The sequence below is a fragment of the Neophocaena asiaeorientalis genome, unplaced genomic scaffold (assembly GCF_003031525.2).
Source record: "Neophocaena asiaeorientalis asiaeorientalis breed wild unplaced genomic scaffold, Neophocaena_asiaeorientalis_V1.1 scaffold171, whole genome shotgun sequence".
Classification (NCBI taxonomy): domain Eukaryota; kingdom Metazoa; phylum Chordata; class Mammalia; order Artiodactyla; family Phocoenidae; genus Neophocaena; species Neophocaena asiaeorientalis.
Genome location: NW_020174013.1, coordinates 13,052,510 through 13,061,892, shown reverse-complemented (window position 1 = coordinate 13,061,892; position 9,383 = coordinate 13,052,510). Strand labels below are relative to the sequence as shown.

At 45.0% G+C, this 9,383-nt stretch overlaps 1 protein-coding gene across 21 annotated transcripts in view; it reads left to right on the top strand.

Moving 5' to 3' along the window:
* The window catches only part of NRXN1 (neurexin 1), a 1,113,124-nt gene that overhangs the window by 680,732 nt on the left and 423,009 nt on the right, over window positions 1-9,383 (top strand). For 2 of the 21 annotated variants that reach the window (XM_024753590.1, XM_024753586.1), the window contains exon 1: window positions 662-923. The exons of 17 other annotated variants lie outside the window; for them this stretch is intronic. In XM_024753590.1, the coding sequence (XP_024609358.1) occupies window positions 662-923 (262 nt within the window). Of the gene's footprint in view, window positions 924-9,383 lie in introns of all 21 variants that reach the window. 2 more of the 21 variants (XM_024753589.1, XM_024753587.1) reach the window with 2 other exon arrangements.

Here is a 9,383-nt window from a genome sequence, read left to right as displayed (position 1 = left end):
GAGGCGGCAGACGCGGAGATTGCCTCGGGAGCAGGCGATGCGCGCCGCTGCTCCGCGCGCTGCCCGGGGGAGGCTGGCGCGAGCGGGCGACCCGGCCCGGGCTGAATGGAGGGACGGGGCGCCTCGAGTCCATGGGGTCTGCTTCTCCGTTGAAAGGAGGCTGGGCCGGCGAAGTGGCCTCCCCAGTCCCCCCACACAATGCTAAATGGATTTACCTAGTGGATTCGCGGTGGATGGCTGTCATGTAGAAGTGAGGACCCTCCGGGAGGAGCTTTAAACCATTTCCCCGCTCCCCACCCCCCCGGCACGCACTCTCGCCCGAAACTCTTTGGGAGTATCTCTCGAGAACCTGGAGCCCCGGAAATCTGGGAGCAGCCGCCCGCTCCGTGCTTGCTCTTCCCCGGGGCTGCCTTTTCGGACAAGCCCCCATCAGCTGCATTCACCTCGGCTATGTTTCGGATTCTTTGGGGTGCGAGGCACGGCGGACTCCAGGACCCCGAGAAGACTGTCCGAACGAGGGAGAGGATGGGTGCCCTGACGCGGTGAGGCGGCCAGCCCCGCAGCCCACCCTGAGCCGCCCGCTGCTCCCCGGCGCCCTCTCCCCTCACCGCGCCCCAAACTTTGCCTCCCGCGGCGGCTGCCCCTCGGCGGGCGCCCAGCCATGTACCAGAGGATGCTCCGGTGCGGCGCCGAGCTGGGCTCGCCCGGGGGCGGCGGCGGCGGCGGCGGCAGTGGCGGCGGCGCAGGGGGGCGCCTCGCCCTGCTCTGGATAGTCCCGCTCACCCTCAGCGGCCTCCTAGGAATGGCATGGGGGGCGTCCAGTTTGGGAGCGCACCACATCCACCATTTCCATGGCAGCAGCAAGCATCATTCAGTGCCTATTGCAATCTACAGGTCACCGGCATCCTTGCGAGGTGGACACGGTGGGTCTGCGATGCCAAGTTCTCGCGGGTTTTACTCCCTCGCGCCCCCCTTTCGACCCTGCGCTCGCTTCACGGCCCTTAGGGCTCGGAGAAATGGGAGCGCGAGAAAGGGATGTGCATTTGGGTGTGTTGGGTGGGAGCCACTTATCTCTTTGAAGACAATAGAAAGGGGCTGGAGGAAGGCGTCGCGGGTGTTTGCGGTGAGGGGTGGGAGGGGCGTTCCTTGTCAGGGTGCTGGGAGTGAGACGTGGGCACCTATTAAAAGACCATCCTGGGCCCCGCGGGAAGGGGGCGTTTCTAGCGAGAAGGTCGCTCGGCGTGGCCGAATGGGGAGCCGGGCTCAGCCCAGGGACCTGAGCTCCTAAGAGAGGAGGGCTCTGCTGAACCTTTTGTCTGTGCTCTGTGTTGCTGCCCCACCTCCTGCCCATTTTCCCTGGTCTGGGGGAAGGAGAGGTTCCAGCCCGCACGTTCCTCCAAGGAGTGCTCAGACTGCAGTGACGGTGAAGTGGCAGGTCCCGGGACTCACGAAACTGGAGGCTAATTCCATTTTCCCCCCACCTCTTCCCTTAATTGGAGAAAGTAGGAGGGTGCTGGAGGCACCCTCTCTAGTGCCTGCCAACTCCTACCCAGTTTAGAGGGGACCTCTGAACACCACCCCCTTTCCCTCATCCCACCCACTTACTTCTTTTTGGATCATATCTGAAGGCCGCTGGGATAAGGGAAGTCCTGCTTCCTCCTTCCTCAGAGTATAGTGCTTCCCAAGGAGGGCAGGTGGGGCAATGCTGGCTGGTCTAAGCCAGGAGGTCTGCCTGAAGGAGGAGAAGTTAAAGCAGAGAGAAGCTGTTCTCCTCACCGGGAATTCCTTTGTAAAGAGCAGAGTGTGGAGACAAGCCTTGGTTGGCAGGTTTCTTCTCCAGAATGACCAGCAGTGTAAGGCCAGCTTCCTGGCATCTTCAGATAAATGCCTATTTCAGATTCCCTGAATTGCCAATAAATAAAACATCAACTGTTTTTTGTGAGTCTTCCCCCACTCCCAATTCTTCTTCTTCCCCAGTGTAAAATCTGCTTTAAAAAGCAAGGTGAATGTTATGGACACTCTGTTTTTTACATCTCTTTCCCCCTCTTTTGCTTGTAGGGCCCCTTTCCCTTTCAGACTTGGTTCCTCTCCGGATCCTTTGCCCGTCTCCCTAGGTAATTCCTCTCCCCACCCCCCCCCAGCAGCTGCTAGTTATACTGGGATGGCCCCCTTCCCCAGGGACTGGCTTCCTACCTGGGGACAGTTCTGGTTAAATGTGAGAGGTTAGAACCTGACCCAACTGAAGAGAACAGATTCCCCTGGGCACCTCCTTTGGGAGTGGCCCAGGCACACCTCACAGTGGGCCCAGGAATCCCTTCCTTTCCTTCTCCCAGTTCCCTCTCAAGGACTGTCTCCAGTTAAGCGTGCCTAGGCTGGAGACACGAGTGAAGCCTCCAAAGGGGGCTTTTATGGAAAAAGTGACAGAAAGGATAGATCCCTCAGAAACAGCAAGGAGTTGCTGTTGCTCTCCCCACTCGCTCACAGTATTCTGGGAGCTTATTGCTCCCTTTCCCGGGTGCAGTTCTCACCCCACTGCCTGGCCTTTTTGCAAAATTATGTGAGTTCTGGGGGAGGGAGGCGAGCCCGGACACATGAGGGGCAGACAGAGCGTGGGTGCGGTGAGCCAGATGGGGGTATGCAAGGGGGTTGGGCGCTTAATTATACCAGTGGGAAGCACTTGGCTAATCTCATATGCATATTAACTTCTCCTTTTCTGTGGCTCTGCCTATCTCCCGAGGGATATGGCTGAAAAGGGAGAGTGCCTGGGGGACGTGGGGAGAGGAGAAGACCAAGGGAACCCTGCCGCAGAGAGGACACCTGTCCTCTCACCTCTGTAGCTTCTACCCCAGTCAGGCCCTCGTCTGCTGGTCTCTACAAACATTTCCTTCCCTCCAGAATATAGTGATTGTCTCCGTACATGAATGAAGAAGCAGGCATATCTGTCGCTGGGAAAGAGAAAGGATAGATGGATAGTGGAGGAAAGGGTGTGTGAGCAGCGGTTGTGATTATTCTTTGGGGTCAGAAAACTTTCTCTTTCCTTTGAAGGTTCCATAGTATGGTCGTGTTTGTTACTTTTTGAAACTCTCCCCACCCTGCTCACACACACTTTTGGAGGAAGCTTTCTGATTCTTTCTCCCTGCTTTTTTTTTTTTTTTTTTTTTTTAATCAGAGTAGCAAACTTACCTGTCAGTAGCCAACCTCCGCCGAATAAAAGCCGGTGTGAATTTTTCACACTTCATCTCTTGCCTCCCTTGAAAATAGGGAAAAAACTCTGGCTAGAGAACAACCCAAGAACATTAAAGATGAAATAAGCCTCTGAGGGTGGGGGATGGAGAGATGGGAGTGAGGTGGGGATGCAGAGGGGCTGACAGCGGGGCAGGCAGGGTGATGGCTTAAAAGAAACCTAGTAAGAAAGGTGACAGTGAATTTGTTGGGTCAATAAACTCCTTGAATATTCAGCTAATTAGACAAAGGGCCCACAAGGAAATAATCTTTGAGCCTAATAGATGAGGGTGAAGGGAAAACACAAAGGTGAATGACAACATGATAAATTCCTGGCTGAAAATCAAGGCAGGTGTAAATGAGGTTTGGTTAAAAATGTGAGACTATGGCAAATATACATATGTAGATGAACATACGAGCTACCCTGTTTGCTTATAGTAGGATTTCTTGGAGTCATAAGACATTTTTCTTATAATAGGGAAAGAATATATGTGCTTGAATGTGTAAAAGAAAAATCATGTGTGGTGTATTTTATGGAACAAAATTTAGCTTATCCTCTATGTTTTGAAAACTGCTGGGTTGACTATCCAGGTCCATTCTTCTTCATTTTCTCATCATGCCATGCTTCATTTGCACTATTATGAGGTGTCACTTACAAGAATTGCAGGGTGCTGAAAGCACTCATGGCTACCCTGAGCATCTTTGTGCAAGCTGACCCAGTTGCAGAGATTATGATGAGGATTTTTTTTTAAAATGCATATGAGAAGCAGGTTTTGAGATCACTGCAGGATCCCATTTTATTTTGCATGTACTTAAAAATATAAAGGTTGAAAATACCTCTATAGAAAAATTGAATTTTCCTTGTCAAGTAAATGGAGAACTGTGTGACTGTAAATGATAAAAAGCAAGCCTGCTTGTAATTAAGACTGCTACTTAAAGCCAGCAAGAGTTCAGAATAAAGCAGTGTGTTCAGTTGGTATTGCTTTAGAGATGTGCCATATGTGCCAAACATAGAATGATGTCAGTGCAATGCTCAGGTTTCCATCTCTGCTCCTGGCTTTCCTAAGTACCTCTGCATACTTTCAAGAATTAGCTTAGAGCCTCTCAATAATTTCAGGACGTAGAGGAAGGAGAAAACCATCACAGGAATGAGCACACCAGTGCCAGCCGTTCTCCTCCCACAAATTTGAGCTCCAGAAATTATACTGCCTTGATTAGCTTTTACTATTAAAGGGCAAAGGGGCTTTCCCAGAAGGAAATGTTAACAGATTTTAAAAGTGTGGTTTATAATTGAGGTAGCCCAATGCCGTTCTATGAGGAGAATAATTGTATCTTAAATTTATAATGTTTCTCTTTCTGAGGCACTTTCACACATAAACTTCTAAAAGGAGTGGGGGCTTTTGGAGGGAATTTGAATATCCTTTTTCTTGTAGGGTGAGGCACACCGCAGAGGCACCAAACAATGGAACCAAATCTCTGGTCGGAGTCAAAGAGGAATTACTTATGGAATCAACTCTGCATGGCCCTTAGCCCAGAGCAATTCCATGAGCTCAGAGGTTTTGAAACTTGAACTGAGAGGGTCCTCCATGTGCTTTAATGGTTGATCTCTTGGAGTAGAAATCATTACAAGGACCAGGGCCTCACATTTTGCTTGCAGTGTGTATTAACAATAGTGAACCCTGTGAGAGAGGCTGATGGCATCTGCCTGGTGTCCCATGGATCACTTCATTGATTCTGAGGAGGTTTTTGTTTTTCTCACAAGCAGGAGGTTGCTGTTTGATAGAGTGATCCCTTTGCTCTTTTGTCTAGCATCCAAGAGAGTTAGCAACACCTTTCAAAATATACTTGACTTTACTGTGTTGAAGAAAAATTTAGCTTTTCTGGTAATTAATTCATATGTGTTACCCAGAACATTTTTGGCTATGAATATTCTGCTGAAGTAGATATTCCTACCACACACTTCTTCCTTACTTCGGCTTATTGGACAAAAATGTGCATCACTGCAATGATTTTTTTTTTAATTAATTAATTTATTTTTATTTTTGGCTGTGTTGGGTCTTCGTTGCTGTGCACAGGCTTTCTCTAGTTGCGGTGAGCGGGGGCTACTCTTCCTCGCGGTGTGCGGGCTTCTCAGTGTTGGGGCTTCTCTTGTTGCGGAGCATGGGCTCTAGGCATGCGGGCTCAGTAGTTGTGGCTCGCAGGCTGTAGAGCACAGGCTCAGCAGTTGTGGCGCACGGGCTTAGTTGCTCCGTGGCATGTGACATCTTCCAGGGCCAGGGATCAAACCCGTGTCCCCTGCATTGGCAGGCGGATTCTTAACCACTGCGCCACCAGGGAAGTCTCAGAAAGACTTAATCTTTAAACAAACAAACAGACAAAACCTGCCCTTTGAAAAAAAGTAGCCTCTGAGCATAAATACAAAAACCATAAAGTTTATATATGTGCAGCAGTCATCTGGGACTCAACATGAAATGATCTGATAAAAACATCAACATAGTGAATTTCAGCTACATCGCTTTGTATTATCCTTTAATATTAATGTTCTAGAAAGAGCTCTTTGCACAATTGCTTTCCACCAAGTTGCTGCACATATTTCCTCTAACAAAACATAGAGGACTTCCCTGGTAATGCAGTAGCACCCATGGTACCTGGTGCACAATAAACATGGGAATGCTCACCTATCTTCAAAATCCTGATTTCAATTCTTTTGGATAAATACATAGAAATGGGGTTGCTGGATCAAATGGAAATTCTATTGTTAATTTTTTGAGGAACTTCTGTACTGTTTTCCACAGTGGCCGCACCATTTTGCATTCCTACTCATAGTGTATAAGGGTTCCAGTTTCACTTCTTTGTCAAAACTTGTCTTTTGATAATAGCCATACTAATAGGTGTGAGGTGATATCTCATCGTGATTTTGATTGAATATGTAAATAAAGTGTGGAATGTACATACAAGGGAATATTATTCAACCTTAAAAAAGAAGGATATTCTGTAGTACGTGATATACATGGATGAACTCTGAGGACGTCATGCTGAGTGAAATGAGCCAGTCACAGAAAGACAGATACTGCATGATTCCACTTACCTGAGGTACCTAGAGTCATCACATTCATAGAATTAGAGGGTGGAATGGTGGTTGCCAGGGGCTGGAGAAAAGAAGAAATGGGGAGTTGCTAATCAACAGGCATAAAGTGTCAGTGATACCAGATGAGTAAGTTCTACAGACTTGCTGTACAACATTGTGACTAAAATCAACAATACTGTATTGTACACTTAAACTTTTGCTAAGAGGGTAGATCTCATGTTAGGTGTTCTGACCATGATAAAATACAATTTTAAAAAATGAGAAGAGATTTCAGAGAGAAGACACATCTAGTGGGAAAAAAACAGATCTTGAAATCAGGAGACCTGAGTTCTAGTTCTGATTCAACCAGCAATTAACTGTGTGACGTCTGGAATTCAGTTACAGCTTTGAACATCAGTTCTCTCCTAGCTCTAAGGTGTGAGGAGCACAGTCCTCTCATTTTAGAGATTTGAAAGCTGAGCGCTAAGTAATGTGAGTGAACTGGACTCATAGAGTCACAGCAAATTAGTAGCAGAGTTGGAAGTAGAGCTCATATCTTCTAACCCATCTTCCTCCTTGTTTGGAATACTCTTCCTGGAAGCCTGTGCTCCAGCAGTGAGGAGGGGCTACACTAGTTTATCCACAGTTTTTTCTGAACTCTGTATAACCTAAGGCAGTTCTTTTTAGGTGATTAACTAGGATTAGAACCTTGGTCTTTGAGAAGAGAATATAGCAAAACTAAGTTCCTGTAGAGAAAACCGTCTTTGCACAGTCAGGCAGTGCCTCATTTACACTCCGTTGTGTGCCTCTTTTTAATAAAAAACACAATTATTTTTTGAGGGGTTAAGGATCTTAATAGTAATGTTGAGCATGACTTTTTATATTGTTTTGTCATTCATATGCTTGTTTTTTTTTTTTTAATTGGACAAGATCCTTTCCAACTTTGAGTTCTAAGATTCCTTTGGCAATAAGGATCTCTTAAAATCCTTATACTCTTGTCTTTTCCCAGAGCTTTATTGATTCTAAACATACTGTAATTGGAGATATTTTTGCAAAGATTTTATATAGGTCCCTTAAGCCATCCATTTGTCCTCATCGTTAGGTAGAGGTGGCTTTCTTAGGTGCACGGGAACCATGGTATGGGGGTCAGGCTCAGGGTACTTGCCTGGTATTTGCTTTTCAGCTGAGGTCCTAAGGAATGTCTCTTTGAAAAGCACCTGCTTCCTGTAACTTGTTCTTTTTGCCTAGTCCTTTTTGGGCTGTGTAGGGTGAAGAGTATTTCTCACACAGAAATTGGTAATACCTTTTAAAATATTCCATTCTCTCACAAAATGCAAGAGTGTTTTCAGTGTTGATCATATAACAATGAATTCCCTCAAGCTTTTGACAGAGCTTAGCAAAAACAGCTATGTTTTGAGAATATATTTCCACAGAGCCCTCGTGTAAAGTGTCTCACTTAATCATCATCATAACTCTGGCCGGGCTTATGATCACCATTTTGCTGACAAGGGAACAGCTTTAGAGAGGCGATGATTCTGCCAGGGTCACTTAATTAATAAGTAGCTGCAGTACTTTTGCTTTCTCACTCCAGTATGTTAAAAGGCAGGGTTTTGAAAGGAATACTCCATTCGAATTTAGAAAACCTAAGTTCTCTCCCACTGTCATCACTTTCCAATTCACTACTCCAAAAAAAACAACAAAAAAATTGTTTGTTCATTAAGAATAAGATTAGCCAAAAAAAGGTAGCTAACCCATATATTTATTGAGAATTTCAGGTGAACATGGATATGAAATTTATGTCTCCATTCTAGTGGAAGAAATTTTAGTTAATATTGCATTATGATATTTAACTGAAAAGTAGCAGTAAGGTGGGGATGGATTAAAAAATGAGGGTCATTATCAAATTCAACTTAAAGCATCAAACTCAGGCAGTGGTAAATAATGTAATTAGTCAAAAATAATTATAATAAAGTACTTTATGACTAAAAAATGATGATTCCTGGACAGACTTCCTCTTAATCACCAAGTGTACAAGCCACTAAGAAGAACCTGCTGTGTCTGTTGTATGAACTTAATATCTATGGGGTCTGTGAATTGGAACTGAGGTAGAAAGGTGTGTCTCCAGTTTGCAGTCAGAATACTTGGTTATGTACATATTAGGTTTTACATGAAGCTTCTATGAATCTCATAGACATTTTCATTGTGAAATTCAAAATATTAGACTCTTTTGGCTATAGGATCTCCAGTTTAAATGTATTATGTAATGTGACCCACAGCTTTTAAAAGCAAGGTTACGCTCTTTATTCTATATTCATGTACATATTTGGTGATTTTCTTTTCCCCATGTAACTAAATTGATGAAAAAACATGATATATCTATGAAAATGATCAGTGAGAAAGAAACAGAACTTTGAAGTAGATGGTAAGGGAGTGATTTTTAATATGCAGTGGGATACAAGGCAGAGACATTTATTGACTCGGACATCACTTCTGCACAGTTGTTTCGATTATCTGAGTTGCCATTGGACTAACATTGGTACATGTAATTATTTATATGGTTCAGCCTGTCTTGGCTATTAGTTACCATCTGGTCATCATGACTACAGGACTCAAAGCTGCTAAAGAAAGAGAAGTGGTATTTTTGATGCTTCTTAAAGCTGAGATGATTTCGGATTCTGAAATCTCTAATTTTACATTAAGATTGAATTATCTAGGGCTTCCCTGGTGGCGCAGTGGTTGAGAGCCTGCCTGCCAATGCAGGGTACTCCCCCCCCCCCCCAAAAAAAAAAAAAAAAAAAAAAGATTGAATTATCTAAAGTGTGGATAGTTCCACAGCATAAAGCACATTGCTATGAGTGACTGTGATGCTGTTCTAAAAAAAATACATTTAGGGCAAATATGGAAGCTCACTGTTGTGGTACTCATATACTATGCAATTAACACTTTGGGCAAAGCAGCAGGACGTTTTAAAGAGGTGGTTTTCCTGATGAGCTTCTCTTTCAAATTTTTCAAGATAAATGCTCTAGTTCATATCTATGTCATTTTATATGTAGTTATACTTTTCAATTATCAGTTATATAACACGCTAGTACAG